General features: G+C 39.8%; 1 protein-coding gene across 1 annotated transcript in view; it reads right to left on the bottom strand.

Annotated features, from left to right (window-relative positions):
• The window catches only part of SORCS1 (sortilin related VPS10 domain containing receptor 1), a gene marked incomplete at both ends in the record, with an annotated part of 310,932 nt that overhangs the window by 123,038 nt on the left and 162,256 nt on the right, over positions 1-25,638 (bottom strand). Inside the window, one exon of the mRNA XM_082309176.1 lies at positions 715-873. Coding sequence (XP_082165302.1) covers positions 715-873 — 159 coding nt within the window. The remainder of the gene's footprint in view (positions 1-714; positions 874-25,638) is intronic.

Genomic DNA, 25,638 nt, shown 5'->3' with positions numbered 1-25,638 from the left:
GTAAACTAAACAGATTGAGCTCTATAAAGTCCTTCACTAGAAGACAACTGACTTATGAGTATTGATGTGCTGATTTTCAAAAAGTTCTAACAATGACTTCTCTTACAATCAAGTCCCGTTCTGTCATCTTAAGTTGGGTAGCAAAAAATCAAGGCAAATCTCACAGCATATTTATTCAATTGAAGGATTGGTGCCTGTACTGAAGGAACTGGACTTCAAAGGAAACTGATTCACCACTACTTTTCTCTTAGAAAATCAAAGGCTACTTGAAAATATGCTAGATAGGAACAAGGAGTGTCTTATACTGTTCTTGGAGCTAGTGCTAGGCTGGAGCAAGAGAATTGTTAAATAAGAGGACAAAAAGCCTCATTAGAGGTTGTAATTCCTATTGTGAAGGTTCCTAGCTGTCTTCTCTGCCCATTGCCTGTCACATGATATTGCCAAAAGGACTGATGAATAAATGCAGACTGCCAGGTCAGTCATTGAGGGCTAGGCCCCAAGAACACAGTAGGTGCCCGTGTCCTTTACTTTGCCCTTTACATTGAGGCTTACTCAATATTTCTTGCTTGGTAATACCCGTTTGGTATTTCCAAAGACTGCCCTGCTATCACCCCAAAGCCTGTCCTGAATGCTCTGTAGCAATTACATAGACAGATGGGGAAACCCTAGGTTCTTCCTAATCAAACAAAGCAAAATGCTGCCAATGCTTCTTACCTTCTGATCTTGGCTGTATGCTAAGATCCAATCTTCCTGCTTGGGGTGGAAGAGCAGACTGTGGATGTAGAAGTTCAGACGGTATTTTTGATAGGTGGCCCCTTCATCAGAACTGATTAATAAGCTGCTCTCGACTTCTGGATCAGTCAGCAGCATAATCTATATGGAAAGGAAAGATGAAAATACAGTGGTGAAGAGGAGTCAGATGGAAAAATAAGCAGCTAGGAACTTTAGATAAGCTTATTAAACATGTCTATTTCAAAATGTTTCAATGTAATGTCAAAACTAAGCATAGCCAATCTTTCAGTAAGGAAAACAGTATATTTCAGCTAGGTATATAAACACATAACATATGATCAAATAGGCAGAATGACTTTACCACTAGTTAAAACAGACCTAAATGAAGCTGTGCTTAGATTATCTGAACAATCAAACCTGAAATTTGTAACACCAGAGTGTAAACTTACTAAGTTACCAGACAGCTACAATGGATTGCTAGGGACTCCATGAATGATCTATTGGAGTGGCAGACAAAAAGTTAGGTGTTAAGAAAAAAGAGAGACAGAGAGAGAGGAGAGAGAAACACACAGAATGATCTCTAATGGTGAGGTTTGTTAGACTCTGGCAGAATTTTCGGAGAAGATGACAGTTTCATTGCCTGAAATGTTATAACCTGGCTGTCTGCAACAAGCAATCTTGCTTTGGCAGAAGAACACATTTGATAACGTGCTGGGTTCTTTCCATCTCCAGTTTCTATGGTGCTGTGAATTATAGATTAGGTAGTGTATCAAAAATAATCTCCGCATAGTAAAGTTGCTTCCTAGCTTTGTCCAAGAGTGTTAGTTAAGGAGTGACAGAAGATATACAGCTTGCAGTTGTAGTAGCTAATTCTCCCCATTAACTGTGGTATTAATTGGTCTGCATTGCTGATGAATCAGAGAGAATAATGAGATACTCCTCTCATGTGTCTCTGCATGAGAGAATATATAGGTTTGAACAGCAGAAAGAGATCATTCCAGTATTTCAGCAAGCAACAAAGTAATACCCCGAAGGAATGGGAATGAGGCACCATGAATGACAGACATGAAAAGTTCTGAAGAACATTTGCCCGGGAAGGTATTAAAGCCTTGAATCATTAGCTTTTTTTTTTTTTTTTTAAGTAGGGGTGCTGCTGTTGCTTTGTAAATGGCAAACACTGATCTGTTCTTAGACAAGCCTGAAATTAAAGGATCCACGCCTGGCATTTCTCAGAGCAAATTCCTGTCTGGGTTTGGGCCCTGCAAAAATCACACACTCCATTTCCTCCTCTCTCTTTCATTTAGGCAGGCAGTGTTAGACATAACTTAACTCACTACCTGTGAATTATAGGGCACCATAAGTCTTGATAGACACCAGATGCTAAAGAACTATTTGCATGTGAAGGGGTAAATACACATATAATCTACACAGGAAATGTCCTTCATTATTGAGTAACTGCCAGAGGTTTTTTTCTCTCTCTAGAAAACCCTTTGGTAGCATAACAGTTTGGCCTGTGACTTGGAAGTCTGGGGTTCTTCAAAATACCTGAACTTTAATATCCTGAGTGATCGTAGACCAGTTACTTTATCACACTGTATCTCTAATGTAAAATAGGGTAGTTTCCATTGTACCATAAAGGTACAGCCTCCTTTTGTATCTCTGATTAACTTTTGAAATCTTGGGATGAAAACATGCATTATTAGAATTAAACATTCTTATTTTCATTTAACACTTTCAAATACATCAAGCATATCATTGATGTGACTTCTAAACTGAAGATTGCATGATAGAAGGTACACAGGAAGCATTAATAATCAAAATGTCAATATATAGATCATCTACTGTCACTAAGTAGCCTATCCAGCTTCTGAAGCCAAAAATTAATTGTGACGTTTATCAGTTGGTTCTTTTTTCTTACCAGACTAATCTCTGGGACAATGTTCCTATGGTTAACATTTATCAATTCAGTACTATGATTCAGGCATTATGATTTTCCTATTTTTATGACTTCCTTCTTAAGTAGATTTTGTTTATGTTGGTATTTGAAAATATCACAGCACAGCATTAATTTGGACTACAGCAACTAGAGCAGAAATAAGCACAAATCAATGGGCTTGATCCAAGCTCCCTGAAGTTAATGAGTCTTGTCATTGACTTTAGATTGTGCCTCTAAGGCAAGTTGTTAATCAAGATCCACTCTAGTCTCACATATTTTCTCCTACGTGCACAAGGAACTCATCTGACCTCATCACTGTCACATCCAAGCACATCACTGCCTTAACACATTTTCTGTCAGGCCACTCCCCTGAAGTGTGAAAGTGCTCTTATCTCCACTTCTTAGAAAGGGAATTGAGGGACAAACTGTTGAGGTACTGAAGCACCTAATTCCTCATTCAATCAATAAAAGTTAAGTGCCTAAACAGACTTGCCAGCACTGCTGACTTTGGTTTTAATCTGCTAACTAACACCCTGGGCTATTACTGCTGTGTTTTCAGGTATCTATGGTCTCCAGAAGCCTTAGCTGTTGTATTGTGATAACCAGCCATTCTGTACATATGAAGTGTTTCAGGACACATCAGTTTTGCTACATATGCCAATAGCAATAGTGTCTTAGATGTGGCGGAGCTGTGCAGAACTGCTGCAGATTTATGCAAGGGCATACAGAGAGTCAGAGACAGGGGAGGGAGCTGACGGATGACTCCCTAGCCACTAGTCAGATTGTTAACTGTAAGACCAACTTGCAGTGCTGGGACAGCATTTTCTGCTCCACTGTTGTGCCCTGCATTGCCAATCACTTTGCACAGATGCCATAAAACAAAACAAGCTAGAGGTGACTAAGCAGTCACTACTCCCATCACAGTCAGAGTACCATGTTTCTTACAAGATAAGAAAAGCAAGTTTAATTACAACATATCTGCATGCAAATAATCAGTTACAAGCTCAAAAGGTAGCATTTATTGCATACAAAGCAGAAATTGACACCTGTATGAAAAATTTGTCAAAACAAGAGGGAAATGCTGTGTGTATGAACCTTTCAGATCAAACTAGGAGTGTGCTTCTTAAATGAATCCCCTAAATTTTGGGGGCAAATGTCTATAGCAAATCCTTACATACTATGTTCTGGCTCATACCACGGTGATCTCAGAGCACAGGAACTGAATTACCTTCCAAGGACACTAAACCAGAATATATATTTCAGGAGTGCATCTAATGTGCTCCAACCACTACTGGACATTTAGCTCAGTGTATCAGGTTAGCACTACTCTAAAGTCAGACCCTCTGCCTCCAAAATGCCCACACTGCAGATAGATGTCATCTCAACATCAACCATTTCATTCTACAAACCCCCTTCCACTGAGCTGCACTACATGCTAATGCAGTTGCAGCCACATTAGCTTAGTTTTATTGCCTAAGTTGCCTGGAGCATAAATGAGAAAGGAGGGAAAGTACAATTAATTTTAATGTTTTTGTTGTTGTAGCATACGAAATAGAGAGTAAATAAATTTTAGAATTTTCTTTGAAATAAATGAAGCCCATTTCTGCTTTGAAGTAGTCTGTTACCCATTGACTTGATGCAGTTGCTTATACAGAAAATAAAAGCAGACAAAGACGTGTTGAACAGGAAAAGCATGGAAAATAAAACCAGCAACAATAACAAAATGAATCTAAGTTTAGAGGTCATAAACTTTAATATCTAAGGATATCTAAGATAAGAGATTAGAAAGAAACTATCTTTATAATTTCTGACTTCACTGTAGAAAGCATGCTGGATTTCCTCAAATGTGAGCTCCTCAAAGGAGCAATCTTCTTCCTCTGTTTCTACAGATCTAATACATCATATTACTGTTTTCCCAGCTGACACTGGTTTCTGGAGAAGTATATTCTGGACATCACTGAGGAATCAACATGACTTTTGCACATGAAAATCACACCTTAATTATATCCAGGTTCTTAGAGCCTGTAGGTAAAGACAACCTAGCTGATGAAGTCTAATAGGATTTTTGAGGGGTTCCCTTGCCAAAGGATCTGAAATTGTCATGGGATAAAAGGCCTTTCCATAGATTAATTTATGGTTAGAACATCAGCATGAAAGGTTAGGGAAAAATATTTCTAGTTCCACAATGGTAAGAAGTGTTCATTTGGAATTTCCCCCAATGCTTTGTGCTGATCAGTTTATTCATTAACAATTTGGAAAGAAGGAAGGAAAGATAGGTGACAAAGTTTGCTGATGGCAGTAAGGTTATTCAGAATGATGAAAACAAAAGCCAGGTATGAAGATCTATAAAAAGATTTCATAATACTGAGTACCTGAGCAGTAAAATGACAGGTGAAATTCAGTGATGATGTATAACAAAAAAAATACATATGGAGAAAAGCAATCCCAGTGTAGCAGACAGACCAATAGGCTCTGAGTAGATAATTCCTTTCAGGAAAGGAGACTGGGGGTTTCAGTTAAGAGGTCTGTGAAAGTAGAAGCTCAGTCCTCAGATCCTATCAAAAAACCTCAATTACAGCAGTAGGAATTATTAGGAAAGAATTAAACAACATAATAAATTATGCTATTGGGCCACTGCGAAGCGTTCCCACAACTTAACACTGGGTGCTATTCTCATCCTCCATTTAAAAAAAAAAAAGGCTGTAGTAGAAAACACAGAATAGCTATAAGGGTGATCGAAGAAAACTATGAAACATTTTTCATACAAGCAGCAAATAAATGAACTATTTAATTTCCAAAAGAGATAAATGAGAGGCAATTTGACCAAAGTCTACAAAATTATGAATGACCTGGAAATGCTTAGAGAACAATTATTCACTCTGTCATAATACAAAACTCATGAGCATCAAATAAATTTATCAAGAGTGAGATAAAAAACACAGGTGAGTTCATGACAAGGGAAGAACTACGGTTGTTGTCTATCTGGACTTCTGTAAGGCCTTTGATACGGTCCCTCACACCATCCTTCTCTCTAAATTAGAGAGATACGGATTTGATGGGTGGACTGTTCAGTGGATAAGGAATTGGCTGGATGGTCACATCCAGAGGGTAGTGGTCAACGGCTCAATGTCCAGATGGAGATCAGTGATGAGTGGTATCCCTAGGGGTCCGTACTGGGACCAATGCTGTTTAATATCTTCATCAATGACATAGACAGCGGGATCGAGTGCACCCTCAGCAAGTTTGCAGATGACACCATGCTGAGTGGTGCAGTTGACACGCCTGAGGGACTGGATGCCATTCAGAGAGACCTGGACAAGGTCGAGAAGTGAGCCCATGTGAACTTCATGACATTTAACAAGGCCAAGTGCAAGGTCCAGCACCTGGGTCAGGGCAACCCCTGGTATCATAGAATCATAGAATCATAGAATCGTCATGGTTGGAAAAGACCCTTAAGATCATCGAGTCCAACCGTTAACCTAACGCTGCCAAGTCCATCTATACCATGTCCTCGAGCACCACATCTATCCGTCCTTTAAATACCTCCAGGGATGGAGACTTAACCACTTTCCTGGGTAGCCTTTTCCAATGCTTGAAATCAGTACAGGCTGGGGGATGAAGGGATTGAGAGCAGCCCTGCAGAGAAAGACTTAGGGGTACTGGTGGATGAAAAGCTGGACATGAGTTGGTAATGTGCACTCGCAGCCCAGAAAGCCAACCGTATCCTGAGCTGCATCAAAAGAAGCGTGGCCAGCAGGTCAGGGGAGGTGATTCTGCCCCTCTACTTTGCTCTGGTGAGACCCCACCTGAAGTACTGGGTCCAGCTCTTGAGTCCTCAGCACAGGAGGCACATAGACCTGTTGGAGCGGGTCCAGAGGAGGGCCACAAAAATGATCGGAGGGATGGAACACCTCTCCTATGAGGAAAGGCTGAGGGAGTTGGGGTTGTTCAGCCTGGAGAAGAGAAGGCTGCAGGGAGACCTTATTTGTAGCCTTTCAATACTTAAAGGGGCCTTATAAGAAAGATGGGGACAGACTTTTTAGTAGGGCCTGTTGTGATGGAACAAGGGGTAATGGTTTTAAACTAAAAGAGGGTAGATTCAGACTAGATATAAGGAAGAAATTTTTCACGATGAGGGTGGTGAAACACTGGAACAGGTTGCCCAGAGAGGTGGTAGTTGCCCCATCCCTGGAAACATTCAAGGTCGGGTTGGACAGGGCTCTGAGTAACCTGATCTAGTTGAAGATGTACCTGCTCATCGCAGGGGGTTGGACTAGGTGACCTTTAAAAGTCCCTTCCAACCCAAACCATTCTATGATTCTATGATTTTTTGCCTGATTAAACCATGAAACTCCTTGATATAGTTTGTTGTAGATGCCAAAAGTTTATATGAATAGGAAAAATGAACAGATAACGTTCCTGGAGGGGGAAAAAAAAAAAAAAAAAAAATCCATCAATTCAAAAATTTCACTGTTGGCTCAGGAATCTGAATCACAGATTGCTAATTCTGGGAAAATATATAGGAAAATATCATTATATACTTGTGCTGATCTGACACTTCCCTCTCAACAGAGAGTGGGACTGGTTAAGATTCAGTCTGATTTAGCATGGCTATTCTTACATACATCACTGGAGAGTGAATGAAAATGATAAACAAGAACATTATCAGTGCAGGTGGGCTGATCTAGCAACCTCTTATGGGAAGAATTGGGCCCATCATTTTAAACTTGACTGTTTTTAAACTACCTCTGATTCTACCACTACAAAATAAAGCTATTAACACAGGAGTAAAAAGAGGCATACATATCTGCCACTCACTTCCAGCAAAAGCCCTTAGTAATGGGACACCAACCTTAGAGTGCCTCTGGTCTGGTTTATTGTTGCCTTATGTTAAACAAAAATGAAGAGTGAGGATAAGCCAAGACTCTACTTCTCCCCAGCAAAAGTAATTCCTCTCTGTTCAGATCAGTGCTCAGTAATGATCAGAATCTGCTTACTCACACCAGGCACAGCAAGCACACGCTGCACTTCCTGATGCTTCAGACGGATTGGGTTTTTTCTCTGTAAAAAAAGTCAATAAAGTCAACGTAGGCTTTTGCAACCAAATGCAAGGCATCCATTAATCATCCACCCCCTGAATAGGGAGAAACTTGATTTGCTTTTCCTAGAAGTGACAAATGAACACAAAACATAATTTATAGATCTTAAACAGTCCACACTTTTTTCACTCCTTCTTTGGTGCTAACTCTGCTGATGGCAGATTGCCCTTGACAATTATGCAGATTTTTTCTGTCCTCACAAGGAAACCCAGGAACGCTTCACAAGAGGATTCTGATTTTGCTTCTACAAATGGAATCGTGATCCTTATACAAGTGCCCTGAATGCTAGATTCAGTGGCTTAGTCAAAACAAGTCCAGAACTGCTCTCAATCTTTTAGCCCCTCATATCTTCACTTGAACCATCTTTTCGCTAGCATTTTATAGTCAAGAGCATAGTATCAGTGAAACAGAACAGTATAAAAACCCCACAAATATATTTCATAGATTCACATGTTCTTTCACTCACTTCTGATGTATTAACAGATCTGAGTTATATCACCTGACCAGAAATAGGGATGAAATGGAAATTAGGTCAAATCTACTGAAAGAACCTTCACTTTCCTCATCTATTACATGCTTCATGCATAGACCCAACACTGGTGACCCGCATGGACCCAGTAACATTTCTCACAGGAAAATGTAAGAGTGAAGTACAGCAAAAGAGGAGATCAGCAAGGAAGAACAGAAATGTCCTACTCTTAAAAAAGCAGGGCATTCCCTACTTAAATTCTCTAAACATTTGCATTTTTTTCCAGCTTCTCTGCATGCCAGTTACATAATTTTAGAGGGCTGTGGGGTTTGATTTTTTTACATGGTAACTGATTGCAAGAGCATCAGTGCTATGGAGTCCAGCATAATAAAATGTAATTTCTGCCACTTTACATATCACTTCTGCATTTGGATTGCCATTTACAAGGCATGAAGATTGTGTAAAGAGAGAACCTGATTCTCCAGATTCAGCAATTCACACATGCATTTTAAAGCAACTTGCCCTGCTTTTAACTAATCGAACTAGCTCATTGCTTAAGCTTTTTCAAGACCTAGAATAAGAAATAAAATGAAACAAGCCAAAGAAAGGAACTGCTTTGGCCATGACATTCTGAAATAAATGCAACACTACTGTAAAGCAAATTAGACCAACTCCTTTTACAGGACTGAGTTACTGGAAGCAGTAAGTGGTTGCAAGAGCAAATAAATTAGGGAAAAAAATACCAAAAAGAAATAACTCAAGTATTTATTTGGATATTAACAAGGAAAGAGGAGACTGAAGCCTTTGTGAAGTTTAACAAGCTTTACTCATGGGCTAACATCAACTGCTGTAGAACTGCTCTCATGAGTAGAACCACCAAAATTTGGCCCAAGTCTCTCATTTAAATAAATAATTGGCTAAACGTATTAGCACCTAAATGAAAACATGAAATGAGCTAGAGCTGACAGTTTTGAAGCTATCTCTAATGCCAACTAAAAGACAAGGTTAGTTGCTGAGCAATTTCATTAAGACACCATTAAAATAATACACCAATAATTCAATCAAGGCACTGTAAAGTGTTTTATTGCCAGAAGTTCTTGTTAACTCAGAAAGTGCGGTAATTTTGTAGGGAAAGAAAAGACTTCAGTGACAGAATTACACTTCTAACACTGAAGAAAAAAAAAGTAATATTGCCTTTGAAGGATGACCTAGTTTGGAATGGCCTCAGAAATAAGTAAAAATGACCACTTTAACACAAGGAAAACGTCTGTGGACAAGTTATTTTGCAACTATAACTCAGTGCCTTAAGAACAAAAAGGTTCTTATTCATACAAAGACGCATAACCCAAACTCATTAAATCAGTCTGCACTTTGCTATTATGAAGAGTAACACACTCCAAGTCTCGCCCAAATAAAATTGTGCTCATGATCACTAGACAGTGTAATTCAGATTGAGACTCAATCCAGTTCTGGACAGCAGGAACTCTAGCATCATTTCCCCCAAGAACCCACAAGACGTCCATAACTGGTAGGATACTACCATCTTCCTCAAATCTTGGCTGTTTAAAGGTAAGAGAAATGACGTGGTGAAAGGTTCAGATGGTGAATTCATCTTGTTTGCACACATGAAAGATTTAGTGCTCATTGAGCGATAAGACAATCTCTTGTCAGCAGAATTCTAGATGGCAAAGGACTATCTTTTAAGAGAGAAAAATTATCACCTGCCAATATTTTTGAAAGCTGGGATTGTGCAGTGTTCCTAATAGAAGAATTGTTGAAAATTGCACTTGGCATCTTGATGAATGTGGTTTGGAATAAAAAGCGGGCTAGTGGCTGGAAAAAAGAATCCATTTACCTGTTCTGTATTAGCAAAGAAGTTCATTATAGGCCAAAAGTGACCGCAAAAGAAAGCAGCCAATTAAAGTTCCATATTTTATTATCTGTGGGAAACATCTGGGGTCATTTTATCAGACAGAAAAAGTGCATGTATGTATCCATAACAGCTTAGGAAAATAAAAGAAACACTGTATAACTCCCCCTTATCCAAGCTTCAGACAGGGACATAAACAGTCACTTCCAAAAATCTGCTGATTGCCTCTTCTGCCTATACAGAATAATACCATTATTTAGTGAAAGTTCAAAACAATCTCAAAAGGAGGAGGAGAAATTTTGGAAGAAATTTTTACCTTAGGAATATGTCTGCCTCTCTGTTTTACACATAGCCAGAAAAGAGCATGCATCTACATGTGGAAGTTATCACAAAATACACAAGATGTCAGTAGCTCTTCTGCACAAAGTGTCCTGCTTAAAGGTTTTAGAATACTAAAAGTATGAGAGATTTTACTCATTTTTACAGCATATGCTTATAAGTAGCTAAGCAAAGAGCATTGAAAAGCCACTGAACACCACCACACACATATGCTAACCAGAAAAAAAAGAAATAGACAAGAAAAGACATTTCATCTGCTTTTAAAGAATATTCCTCTATGCACTGAATGCAAAACATCACGAGCAAACACACATTTTAAAATTACATTTCCCGAAACTAGAGCAGTCCTGTTACCCTATGCACTGAATAAGATCATTGACTGAACGTGATGTCTTCCTTCTGTTACGGGATTTAAGAAAAATATGGCCTTAAATTTTTATATTATAAACTGCCTAATCCTCTGCTTTTTGTCTCTAGCCCATTTTTGGTTGAGCACAATATCTGGAGTCCTATCCAGATGTTTTTTAATGGGTTTGTTTTAATAATTTGTAGAAAGTTTTTGACTAATAATTGTAAGCTTTAAAAACTTATTTCTGATTGTTCTAGGTGAATAAAAGGACATTGCAGCTCACTGTTCCCCCTTCCCATATTGACGGAAATAATTAATATTTTGTAATAAATGAAAAAGAAAAAGCTTTAATTCTCTCAATATCTAAACATTCAAGTTAAACAAAAACTTCTTTTTTTGTGTTTAGGAACACTTCCAGAATTACAACTACTGTTATGATTTTCAGTGATAATGATAATCTTAATAGTCAGCGGGCATTTCAATGTTTCTTTTTCAAGCATGGTACACAATAGATTTTCATTAATATGTGACTGCTGTCTGAATGCCAGTGAATAAGTACTAGCGACCTTCTCTATCTTGAACATAACAAACCCAAATCAGTATTAATGTATTAACTGTATTAATGAACAATTGCTGTTATTGTTGTTCAGCTTTCTGTGCTTTGACTAATCCCAGTTTAATGTGGTTTCTCCACATTATCTGAATTTTCATACCACCAAAGTCCCAGGTATAAGGTTAGGTCAATGCAATACAGACTCATGAAAAGCAAACATGAGGCTGAGACATCTGTGCAGATGTGATTCAGTTGTTCTCTCTGCTAATCCTACCTGATATGAATGGAGATATAAATAAAGTCCAGAGGTGTGGGGGAGATTTTTCCTGAGAGAGAACGGCATACAATAACAACTGCTCCTTACTCTGAACATCAGTTCAGGAAACATCTGAAGCACCAAATGAGATAGGCCTGGTCCCGTTTCTATCAAAAACCAAAAAAGGGAAGTGCACCTACAAACAGCCCGGTTCATTAGTTTCAGCATGGGGACATTCATCAAGTGGACAGGTTGCTACCTACAGCCTTTCCTCTCTGTGGCTGAGCTTTGGCAGAGGCCCCATTCTCAAAAGTGTTTCACCTTGGACCAGACCTGAAAAGATTCAACTGCTTCTTTTTCCATTAAAGGTGAAGAAGTTGCCACATCTTCAGGTTTTTTGTGTGTGTTGCTGAGTCACTGCTTGTAGGCTGGACAGAGAGAAACATCGACCTTCACCTTCCCAAGAGTAAGCTGCAATCCCAGCAGCTAGGCTGAATTCTTAAAATATATGCCTTTGCTTTGAGTTAATAACTTTTAACTAAAGGAGGAAAAAAGGCAAGATGGGGGAGAAAGGAGTCCCTGAAGATTAGCATCACTTTTTAAATCTTAGCTTTTTAAGTGCATCTTCCATTTCCATTAGACAAGAATTAAATGAAAATAAAGATTCTACAGTTTGTTCTTACTTGAGTTAATGCACCTAGTGTCTTAATGAGGACTGTAAAAAAGGAAACAAACTCTTATTTGCGTCATCCTTATGCAAAAATAGAAATGTAATACTAAAAATAATAAAGAAAACCTTTCATTAATATAACTTAATAGATTACTGCAGGGTGTTTCAGAGCTACTTTTGCTTTATCTAGAATTATAAAGTGATTTATAATTTAAATTATTTAATTTAGGGAGGTAAAGACTTCTGGAGGTCTTTTACTCCAAAATCCTGCTTCATACTGAGCCAGCTTCAAAGGTACAGACAGATTCTCAGGACCTTGTCCTGCCAATATTTAAATACCTTCAAGGATGGAGATTCCACAAACTCTTTGGGCCTATCCAATCTAAAACCATTTAGTTTCCATTCAGTGTTAATCTTAATTTTAAATATCTAGGGTTATAATGTTAGTTTTGGAACAAACAAGAACACCTTCAATTTTACATTCCTCTTAACTTAAAGGTCCATCTTAACTTAGCCAGAGTTTTGGAAGCTAGAAGTGCTGTATGAGCCCAAAGCACCAAGGTTAGCTTCACCCACTGTGATCCTGTAGCACTACTGAAAATAGAATTCATCAGGCTCTGCTCTTAATCACACTCTCAAACATTAGCTCTGGAGCAATCAGTTCTGGGGGAAGGAACATGAAAAGATTAAGCTTCTCGTTTTTTCAAATCTCCCTCAAATCAAATTCTAGTTAATTAATTAGTTAATCTTCACACCAACTTTGTGGCAGAGAAGGAAAGTGCACATATCAAGAGGGAAAATTACTTGGACAAACTCCACTAATCAATCAATGGCACAAAAAGAAAGAAGCCACTTGCACTGTAAGCGTATTACAAACAATAGCATCTTCCAGCACCAAATACTGGGCCCTAAGCATCGTTAATCCTAATCAAAGCAAGAGGAGACTCTTGGCCTAAAAGTATGGTAACCTAAGCAGAGCTACAAAAGGGACAGGGAAAAGAGGGACACTAAGGGAGCAACTTTTCCATGAAGGGCAAGTTAATGATAAACTCGAAATCCACATGGTCTTCTTTCCTATTTCTTGTGATATTCCCTAAAATGTACTCGAACTTCAAGTGCTTTGAACTTAATTCTGAAAGGCATTGAAAACAGCCAACAGCATGGGTGACTGACACACCCTGAGTTGTAAAGTTTATAGACACGTGTTCACTGCATATAGACAGTGGGGTTTAGCCCATTATAAACAGGGTATAAACAGGGATAGTCTGGGGCAGGAAAAGTCTCTAATACATTGTGAAGATGGCTGAGTTGATGGCCAGACAGCTGCTCAATAGGTTTCAACCCCCAGCTACAGGCAATCAGGAATTTACCTGGCCTGAGAGATTTATCATTTCAGGAGTTTCTGGTCTGTTTATTTTCATTAGGGTTCATGAACACTCAAATCTTTGCATGAATCTTTTATCAAGCCTACAAGGGAAACTATTCCAAAGTAAATAAAGCTCATTATAAAGGAAGCTTCATCTTTTGTGTTCCTGTTTTCCATGTGATGCCTAGTTTTCCATTTTCCCTAGTTATGCCTCTTTCATACCCCCCTACAGTAAGGTTTTCTTCTTGGGAGAGATGTTCTCAGGTGGTTCATTGTCTTCAGTCAGTCTCTACCCCGAGACATATCACATGCTCTATACATACCCTATAAAGAAGGCTGTGTTGAGGATGATTATGTGACTACAAGAAAGACCCAGACTCACCTAGACACAACTATTATGGTAGGAAGGAAGATGCATGGAAAAGGAAGTGCAGACAGAGGAACAGTAACACTAGACTGGCTGGAATGAGGATAAATGGATTGACTGGTAAGGAAATTTTACACTTTCCAGCCCTTAAAACAGAGGAAGAATAAATTCTCTCCTACTCTCTCTCGGACTTCCACAAATGAGAACAATTGGGAGAGAGGAACATTACACTCTAATGCTGTCACAAGAGCCAACAAGACCATGGTCTCACCTCAGACGTTTTGGCACAAGGAGTCCTCTTGCATCCCCAGTGTTATGTCAGTGCATGCAATGATAACTAGAGATCATGGAATCATAGAATGTTTTGAGTCAGAAGGGACCTTTAAAGATCATCTAGTCCAACCCCCCTACCATGGGCAGGGATATCTTTCACTAGATCAGGTTGCTCAAAGGTCTGTTTCAGATCTACCTGGCCTTCACCTTGCCTCTACCACAAACAACTCCATTGCAGTGTGGAATCCATTTCCTTCTATCAGGGATATTTCAGAAAAGTGAAAGAAGAGATGGGACCGGCGACGAGTTGGAGCCACAAATTTTTAAAAAATGTTAACACAGTAAACAATTTTAAATAGCAATGTTGATGGTCTGCTGATGGTCTCTGCTATATCACAGTTATGCCAAGCTTGGACAGATGGTCAATTCACTGAACACTTTGTTTCATAGCCAACTGTTTCAAGCCATGCCACTTGCCTCTGGCCAGCCCTGGCACCTGTGTGGCATTGTGCTGTTTAATATTTCAGAGGCTGTTACTCTCGCCTATGTTTTGTAGCATACCTAAAGTGAAGAAACAAGGGGGAGGGAACATCACGAAGCCACATGCACCTCAGACTGTGGGCACAGGTGTCCTGCTGGTCCCAAGGACGTTATTATCTGTACCTGCTCATCTCCATCTCTCTGCACAAGGTTCTTATCCCTCCATTCCTTACAAATGTTCTCATCTTGTTTCACCTAAAATCCACCAGCTGAAACTGTTCAATAAACATGGCAGATTTTATTCAAAGTACTTAAACCGGTCCATCAGTTCTCAGGTGGGGGCTGGTGCCTCCAGCAAGAAGAGTGCTTATGAACCACTGGAACCCAGTGATAACTTTGTATAGTAGCTGTTTGAACCAGGTAGGGTTGGTAAGAAACTGCTATTTTTCCTTCATCTGTTTTGCCCTAACTGGCAAAATTCTTGGGACTGACTTCATGGCAGCTGGTGGCATTATACCTGTATGAGGCAAATATTGGATCCTTTAGTGTTTGCTGCTTTCGTGTTCTGAAAGTAAGAAAGTATAACCTTAATAAAAAGTATAACAAGGTAGAACTTGAAGTATTTGGTTGTTTCCCAAGATGTATGTTCTGGGTGGTAGAAGGGGGATGGAGGGGGAAGTAAAAGTACAGTTTTTCACGATAGTTATCAATATTTTTAAGAAAAAGTAATTCACATTTCAGACTTTTCTTTTTCCCTGAAATTGTAGGGAACTTATGTGAAAGAAAATGAAAACTTATATACAGTAAAAAAGCTGTAAGCTGACTAAATTATCTGCAAAAATAAATGCTATTTTTCAGCAAGTGGAAGAATTTCTTTCATTTATTTTGCTCATATATTTTATAAAGACTCGGACAGTATTTTCAAACTTAACTACCTGAAAAACAAGAATCTGGCTCCAAAGAGTCATTAATAAAAATCCCATTTAATTTAGGATTTTTGTTTACTTTTTGGCTGTTCTTGGTATGAGGAAAGGAGGTTCCATTAGGTAATACTTACATTACTTCTTAAAGCTTTTCTGTGGAACTCTGAGGTCTAGAAATTTTATTTTAACAAAAATCTAAATTCCTTCTAATTTAAAATTCATTCTACCAGCTGGCAACTTTAGAAAAGACACATATCATAAGACTCCTGACAAAATCATGAGAGCTGGCACCACAAATCCTGCACTGAGAGTTACACTTCTTTTCTCTCGAGAGATGACTATACAATCTAATGGTTCTTAGTGATATTTTCTGACTAGATTTAAACAGAATTGCTTTCAAGTAATTATCTATCTCTCAACACACATCTATGCAACAGATGATGATAATAGCTGAGCATACATTTGCTGGATCAATATAAAGTTTGGCATGGTACACCTGGTTCTGCTACTTCTTGATTTTTAGGCATGGAGATGGAAAAAAATGAGTGCAGGGACAGAAATTCAGCATGAATGAAGTCTCTTGCTTGAGGGTGTGAATCAGGATAATTTTCCTACCATATGATGGTCATCAAAATGAGGTGGGGAGGAAAACCAGAAAGAAACTACTTTGTGGTGAGTCCTCTGGCAGTGGTGAGAATGAGCAACAAAATCTTCTGTGATTTTAACAAATATGTTCACTAAACCAGACCAAACATTTCAAGCAGCATGTTGAGCCTGTCCTCCTGTGCCACTGAAGTTAATTTCAAGAGACTGTTACAAAAAAATCAAAGATTCTACAAATAAAGTTGGTGCAATGGAGGAAAGGTAAGCCTAGACTCTGGGCTGTGAATGAGGACAGTGGAGGATAGGTTGTTTCTCTGCTAACTACAGTAAAGGAGACAAGTGTGCTGGTTTTGGCTGACACAGTTAATTTTCTTCATAGTAGCTAGTATGGGGCTGTGTTTTGGATTTCTGCTGGAAACAGCATTGATAACACAGGGATGCTTTAGTTATTGCTGAGCAGTGCTTACACAGAGTCAAGGCCTTTTCTGCCTCTCACCCCACCCCACCAGCGAGTAGGCTGGGGGTGCACAAGAAGCTGGGAGGGGACACAGCTGGGACAGCTGGCCCCAACTGACCAAAGGGATATTCCATACCATATGATGTCATGCTCAGCTTATAAAGGTGAGGGAAGAAGAAAGAAGTGGGGGGACGTTCGGAGTTATGGCATTTGTCTTCCCAAGTAACCGTTATGTGTGATGGAGCCCTGGTTTCCTGGAGATGGCTGAACACCTGCCTGCTGATGGGAAGTAGTGAATTAATTCCTTGGTTTTCTTTCCTTGCATGCGTGGCTTTTGCTTTACCTGTTAAACTGTCTTTATCTCAACCCACACATTTTCCCACTTTCACTCTTCTGATTCTCTCCCCCATCTGACCGGGGGAGTGAGCGAGTGGCTCTGTGGTGCTTAGTTGCCAGCTAGGGTTAAACCATGACAACAAGCATGCACTTAGAGGAGAAAACACCAAAGACAGCACAGAGTCTCCCAGCTTTGTCTGTTAATTTTCCAGTTCTCACCATTCAGTATAAAGTCTCTTCAGATTCATGGCACACAGTTCTGTTCTACCATCTACCTGCTTCCAGGCTCTGAGTCATGTTCATCCAGGATATGTGCTCATACAACTCGGAATTCTTACTTACTCACATATAGAAGTGCTCCTTTCCTCCAAATATATGAAATGACACTTTCCGTACCTTTTAATTCCAAAGTAGTCTCTATGCGTTGGCGTTGCTGAAGCTCCATGCTTTGTTTCATTTTAGTTTCTTATCTGGTAATTCTGAAATATTCTTTAAAACTTCTCCTTAGTTTAGTTTTAATTTTTTCATTCTGACTAAGAATAAAGCACAGCTTTACAAATTATGTCTACAGCTAGTTCTTTTTATGCACATTCATCTGATTTGTTTCTCTCCAAAGCATTTTTTTGTATTAATGCATTAATTTTATAATCACTTCAAATTATGTTCCATGTTGCATGAACAATTGGAGAATTAGCATCTGCTTGCCAGTTGTTAGCTTGGCTTTTTATTTTTGTTGCTGCAGTTGATGAACTTAAATTATCCATACTGAATGTGTCTGAAAAGAATTCCACCTCCAACAATAAATAATTCTCTTTACTTTCTGTATTGGTTTTTGTTAAGGGAATTCAGTGCAGCCTGTTAAGCAATAACACAACACATTTTTTCATTACCAGTTTTGGTATAATGGTTGAATTACTCTGTAGAGTCGCTCTGTAACACTCCTACACGGTCTTTCACATATGCACCTAGGTACCTACTGTGTTAAATTTTTCAGTTCTGCTATTACCCTCTGGTTACCATAATGCTGGGTCTCAAATGGAACTACAGTGTCACAGGCCACCTGTGATATCTAAGCAACTTTAATGTAAGCATTAAGCTCACATTAAACAAGGGCACTGTTGTTCAGCTGACTAAGACTCAGTATAGCTGTTTTTCATGGAGATGACTTCCTGAGCCTATTCAGACACATGTACCTGAAAGCTGTTCTAGGTCATATGAAGATGTTGAAAGAGCATGAGGGATAAAATATTCATGAGGAAATGATGCCCCATGCCTCATTTCCCTCCTTCCACATACCATATGACATCCAAGATGGATGACAATATAGAAAGTAAGGCGCTTTTGTTCTACTACTACTCCATTCCAGAGTTGCTGATGCTGCTCCTCCTTGACCCTCTTGTCTTTCCCTTTTCTTTCCATGCAGTTTGCCCTCTTCTAAAACAAGTCATTTCCTCAAAGCTTTTAAATAAAAGTGAAAAAATGAGTATCATACATCAATCTGCTGGGATTTTGTTACTACCCCACCTTCAATTCATGATCTAATCTACATTTACAATGTCTAAAGCAAAGGATCAGCATTCTTGGTTTGTCTTCATATACCACCATGGCAGGCATGATCAATTAGTCCAATACAGACAGAAAACCAATTTTTAAGAGAGAACCTCAGCTGGTACAAAAGCCTACTGAGGCTAATAGAGCATGATTAGAAGTTAATAGCATTATTAGAGGTTGAACCAACTGAGGCTATACCTCTCTATCTTCATCACCCAGTGCAGAGTTTCATCAATGAGAACAAAAGTAGGCTCCATTTTTTTAAGAGCACTGATTTTGCAGAAGTACTGCAGCAAGTTATATGTTTTAATGTTATCACCTCCAAATAGAGCCTTCTTTAAGACTGAATGTCACCTGTCTCTGTCTCCAGAGACATCCTGATGGAAAGTTCAATATATACCCCTCCTTGGCTTTTTAATAGTGTGACTAAAGCTTTTAGCAGTCACACAGCTGTGAGCTTGCAAGAAGGCTTTCTTGCACGATAGACGTTATAGTTAATTGCCCTTCTATAACAGTAACTAGAACCAAACCAGGGCAAAGCATTGCTGGATTTTTGTACGAATATTGCTGTAACAGAACTTACCTTTCTACTTAAAATACAGTATACAAGGAGGGGCATAAAAACCTACTCTAATTTCAAGTTTTTTTAAAAGGAACAAAAGATGGTGGGTACTTCGAAGTGACCTTCCTAGCTGTGTAGCTGATCTTGCTAAATCAGAATCCTACTCATTATTAGACTGATTGCCAAAACTGTACAGAAGTAATCCTCCAACAGCGAAGAAAAAGAGGAATCATACTTAGCAGCAGTTTTAAAATTGTCTGTTTGAAGAGGACACTAACATTTATGGTAATTTTGCTTTAGTGACTTGATGTCATTCTGGAGTCAAACTAAAAAATCACCTTCTGCTTCTACTCTTAGCAAAGTTCTTTGAGAACATGACTTGTCCTTCTGTATCATACTTCACGTCAGATATTTGGGTGTCTGCTCACCAAACTTCAATTAATGTTTGAAAGGCTGAGGCACTAATGACTTCAAACAGTGCTGTTACTCATGAGATGACAACGGAAACATAGACTCAACCTGTAATGCTTTAACGGCTTCAAACAGCTGGGGATGTTAAACCGTGTGATAGCTCACTCCTGACTTTGGAGAGTATGGAACAAATTTAACCCAATCAACTAGCTGGCTTCAAAGATGAAGATGCACTTTTGTTATCAGAAGCCAATAATCACTATCAGTTTCAGCAGTACAGACAACTCATGCAGCAATAGCTGTTGAGTGCCAATGACTGCTAATGAGAACCTGATAAATAATATTTCTAATGACACAATTCAGACTGTAATGGGGCTGCTTCTGATGATAGGGAAAATAAGTTAGGAATGATTGTATCATCATCTATGGCAAATTCCAGTATTGCCCATTTCTTGTTATTCCACCTGCTGCTTAATATCCAGTATGTATTTCTTCAGTTGTCTCTTCCCTGTCCAACCCCTACATTAAAGACTCCGAGGATCACAATGCTTGGATGCTCACAGCTACTATGCTGTAGAACTCGAGTTGCCTACTAATCATTTGTTATTTCTATAACGCCTAATGGATACTAGGTGAGAGCAAAGCTACAAGTTCTTACTATTCAGGCAGCCTCAAACAGGATCGTATATTACCACCATTTTCTTGCACTACTTCCTGGACGATATACTCCAGATATAGACACATATTAACGTCCAGGTCTGTCAGTTGCTCAGTGATGCAGACGAGGTTAGTTGATTGGATGCTCCTAGCAATAGTTCTACATTTGCACTCAACATGTAAGGTAGCCTTCTCTTAAGCTTTCTCGGGCCATGTTCAACTCACAAGCAAAAAACAAATGACAGGCCATTCTGGCCACTGGGAATACTGTCCCCACTGCCATAGGGGGCAATACCATAATACAGTACAGCTGATTTCTCTGTAAGACCTTTTGTACATAAGTTAAAAAAGTGCCCCAAACATATCATTTCAGATGGCAGTACGCTCCATAGGTAAAGAAAACAAGATGTGATAAGCCAGTGGTGGAAAAAACGTTTCCAAACACATCACACAGAGATCACACAAGCATGGGAAAAAGTGGAAAGCTGACGGAATAGGATCTAATAACTTTAGTACAGAAAGGGTGTAGGTAAGTCAGAGGCCAGACAGGACTGCATTTTAAAGTGAAATTTCAGAACAGACTTAGACTCAGTTAAGACAAAGGTACCAGAATTACCTGCAGTGAAAAGCCTTGCACAACAAATGTGGTTGGTGTGAAAACCAGGGAGAACAGAGGTGAAGCCAAACAACATTGTGAAGTCCCTACTATGCTGGATCGTTTGCTCTCATAGTCAGCTCGAGTCATAAAAGTGTCAATTATATTTTGTTCAGGCACTGCAGGTTCTAAGATCCTCAAAACATAGGGATCACACCAATGAAAGACACCAGTTTAATTTCACTCCACGTGTGGGTGAATGAAAAAATTACATGTACTAAGAAGGCTAAAAAAGAAGTAAAAGCTATGGTTATATAAGTCAATTCCCACAAAGCAAGATAACTCTCCTTTATTTATAGAACCATAGAATCATAGAATCGTTAAGGTTGGAAAAGACCCTTAAGATCATTGAGTCCAACCATTAACCTAGCACTACCAAGTCCACCAATAAACCATGTCCTCGAGCACCACGTCTACCCATCTTTTAAATACCTCCAGGATGGAGACTCAGCCTCTCCCCTGGGCAGCCTGTTCCAATGCCTGACTACCCTTTCGGGGAAGAAGTTTTTCCTAATATCCAACCTAAACTTCCCCTGGAGCAGCTTGAGGCCATTTCCTCTCGTCCTATCGCTTGTTACTTGGGAGAAGAGACCAACCCCCACCTCGCTACAACCTCCTTTCAGGTAGTTGTAGAGAGCAATAAGGTCTCCCCTCAGCCTCCTCTTCTCCAGACTAAACAACCCCAGCTCCCTCAGCCACTCCTCATAAGACTTGTGCTCTAAACCCTTCACCAACTTCGTTGCCCTTCTTTGGACATGCTCCAGCACCTCAATGTCCTTCTTGTAGTGAGGGGCCCAAAACTGAACACAGTACTCCAGGTGCGGCCTCACCAGTGCTGAGTACAGGGGCACTATCACCTCCCTGCTCCTGCTGGCCACACTATTCCTGATACAGGCCAGGATGCCATTGGCCTTCTTGGCCACCTGGGCACACTGCTGGCTCATGTTCAGGCAGCTGTCAACCAACACCCCCAGGTCCGTTTCTGCCAGGCAGCTCTCCAGCCACTCCTCCCCAAGCCTGTAGCATTGCATGGGGTTGTTGTGACCCAAGTACTGGACCTGGCACTTAGCCTTGTTCAATCTCATACACCTGGCCCTGGCCCAATGATCCAGCCTATCCAGGTCCCTCTGCAGGGCCTTCCTACCCTCCAGCAGATCGACACTTCCACCCAGCTTGGTGTCATCTGCAAACTTACTGAGGGTGCCCTCAATCCCCTCATCCAGATCATCAATGAAGATATTGAACAGGACCGGCCCCAACACTGAGCCCTGGGGAACACCACTCGTGACCGGCCGCCAACTGGGTTTGACGCCATTCACCACCACTCTCTGCACTTATCCAAGCCATGAGCAGCCAGCTTCTCCAGGAGAATGCTGTGGGAGACAGTGTCAGAGGCCTTACTAAAGTCCAAGTAGGCAACATCCACAGCCTTCCCCTCATCCACTAAGCGTGTCACCTTGTCATAGAAGGAGACCAGGTTAGTGAAGCAGGACCTACCTCCCTTTCATAAACCCATGCTGGCTCAGCCTGATGCCCCGGTTGTCCCGCCTGTGCCGCGTAATGGCACTCAAGACGATCTGCTCCATGACCTTTCCCAGCACCGAGGTCAGGCTGACAGGCCTGTAGTTCCCCGGGTCCTCCTTCCGACCCTTCTTGTAGATTGGTGTCACGTTTGCTAACTTCCAGCCATCTGGGACCTCCCCAGTTGACCAGAACTGCTAATAAATGATGGAGAGTGGCTTGGCAAGCTCCTCTGCCAGCTCCCTCGGTATCCTCGGGTGGATCCCGTCTGGTCCCATGGACTTGTGAGCATCCAGGTGGAGGAGCAGGTCTGTGACTGCCACCTCTTCGACAACTGGGGCTTCATACTGCATCCTATCTCCATCTCCCAGCTCAGGGGTCTGAAAACCCCGAGGATGACCCATCCAACTATTAAAGACTGGGGCAAAGAAGGCATTAAGTACCTCAGCCTTATCCTCATCCTTCGTGGCAATGTTTCCCTCCGCAGCAATGTTTCCATCCGCATCCAACAAAGGAGGGAGATTCTCCCTGGCCCTCCTTTGGTCGCTGATGTATTTGTAGAAACATTTTTTGTTATCTTTAACGGTAGTAGCCAGTTTAATTTCTAGCTGGGCCTTCTCCTTTCTAATCTTCTCCCTGCATAAACTCACAACATTATTGTACATTAGTTGCCCATGTGTACGCATTTCTCCTCACTTTCACTAAGGAGTAAGCACCATCAAATTTATCACACTGTAAGAGTGAGCATATGGACAGTTACTATGCAGTAGTTAACATGCTAGAAATCGACAGCCCAATGTGCTTGACAGCAATTTGTTATGGAGACATAACCAGAACTAGAAAATAATCGAGGACTGGCAGTCAGAAAGAAACAGAGGCAAAAAAGTCAAGAGTGGTAGTGGTCTTAGCAACCAACTCTAACCACAGCCTCTGCTTATAAATATGTTATTAAGCCCAGTTGTTACAGATAAATGGAGCATTCAAAAAAATGTATCCTTCTCTAGATGATGTGCTAACCCTGCTAAAGGAATACTTTGGCTGTAAAAGCGCATAGAGAGACAGAGTTCATGCTGAATTTTCTGCTTCCCTTAGTCTAGCAGGAGAAACCTTCTCTTGAGGCTGCGTTAAGTTCTATGGGAATAAAAGAACTGCCTAAAAGAGCAACTAGCATATGCTGAACATCCAGGTCCCTGAAAACTAAGGTATCACAGATTTATATTGTCATGTCAATAAACTAAAAGATGTTCTTCCTGACTATAGTGGGTCATCAAATAGTGCTCAGGATTACAAGTGGTGTGATTTTGTAATAATTATTGAATGTGGTGAAGACATTCTTTTTCACATAATTGCTTAATCTTCTGAGTCTCCAACAAGGTATTTGCCACCCTCATCAGTTGAGCTGTTACTATAAAAAACAGAATTCACTCAATTAGAGCTAGGAACATGATAAATAGCAGACTTTGCCAGGGCTTTTTATTGAATAAATTATTTGGAAAGTATTTCCTTAGTCAGCTCTCATGATATTATTCTATTGTACCCGATCCATCAAAAAGTGTCAGAGATGTCTTTTTCCCCATTTCCCCAAATTCTAATAGATAATGGTGTGCCCAATTGTTAACATTCAAAAGCAGAGAAATGATTAACATTTCTAACTAATTTGTGAAGTTTAAATTATTTTCACTTTAGAAATAATTGGCATCAAATTTACATCAATCTCATAATGATAATTACATCTATCTACCATTGATTTCTATGGGGCAAATGATCTCCAGAAAATTTGATTACCTCACATGCATTCATTCAGTTATCCTTTGAATATCATAAGTACAGCAACTGTTCTCACCTTCACTTTTAATAATGGAAAGATAAGACACAAAGCAATTAAGCAGCACATTCATTAAAAGACTTAAGAAAGCCTGTGCCAAACCTCAAATGCTTGAATGCAGTATCTTTAATAGAAGACTGCAGTATCTTTAATAGAAGACTGTCCTTCTTCCTATCACATATTTATGGGCCAAGTATCTTCTTTGGGGGCAATCAGCCTATAAATGCTGTCAACAAAGAAAAAAGTTGTTGACAGACATGAACTTTGTGACATTTCAGTCCCAATCACTGAATAGCTTTGAATACGGTGATTCTCTCCTTTTTAAAAGAAATTGAAAATTCATCCAGCTGAACATCCCAGTCTGAGAAAAAAATCTGAGGCAGAGACTACACATTACTAGAAGCTGGAGGTGGAATGGTTCCTTCAGGTCACCAGCTCCATAGCTATGTTTTTAAAGAATATTTAATTTGTTTGATATACTTTTTGTCTTTTTGTTAAGTTCCAAAGTTCCTGAATAACAGGGATGTTTACTGTTTATTTTCACACACTGTCATTGTCAGATAGCTCGCGCAAACTGACTTGCACAAAGTCTTTCTGAATGGCTTTATGAAAAACTGCCAAAGAATCCTGCACCTTCTCTGATGTTTGATCCAAAGCTCCCTGGAGTCAAGAGAAATCTCTCCAGAGGATTCAAGCTCCTGGAGGCCTGAAGTTATTTATTAATTCATAAAATACATAAAACAGCAAATGAGTATCTCCTCGCCTCTGTTCAAGTGCCTTAAATATAAATGCAGACAGACTATTAATTTCAATCATGCATGTATTTTTAGCCAGTGTAACCTGAGGAAGTTTTCTAAGACCACTGACCAATTCATGTAAAACTTTATCAATAATGACATTTGTCACTCTAGAGCTGGCTGGCTTACTCTGCATAGCCAAGATGTAATGTCCTTTGGACATCCCTCTTTAGAGAGATTCTGAAAAATACTCTCTCCACAGCCTAGATGAAACGTCATGGAAGCCAATAAAGTTTCATTACTATATGATAACAATTAACTGCTTTTCTTAATAAGCCAACGTTTACTCCTCCACATATCCTAATCTCTTTATTAAGCTTGAATAGAAGTTGCATCCAGAAAACTTATCAATGACTCAGATTCAGACAAAAAGTCACTAAAGAGAAAAATATTGCCCAGAGCATCCTTTCAGCTTTAGTTTCTTCTTAGGTTTATCGGTCATTTGCAAATCTGTTCTGACAAGAATATTAGGCTGCTGTATAGCTATAGCAGAAAATTCACCAGAGATTTAAACTCTAGCGAATGTTCAACATTTGCATGGACCATGGATGAGATAGCTTTTATATCTGCACTTAGTTAGT

This window comes from Platalea leucorodia, assembly GCF_965183815.1.
Source record: "Platalea leucorodia genome assembly, chromosome: 4".
Classification (NCBI taxonomy): Eukaryota; Metazoa; Chordata; class Aves; order Pelecaniformes; family Threskiornithidae; genus Platalea; species Platalea leucorodia.
This window is presented reverse-complemented; position numbering and strand designations above follow the sequence as displayed.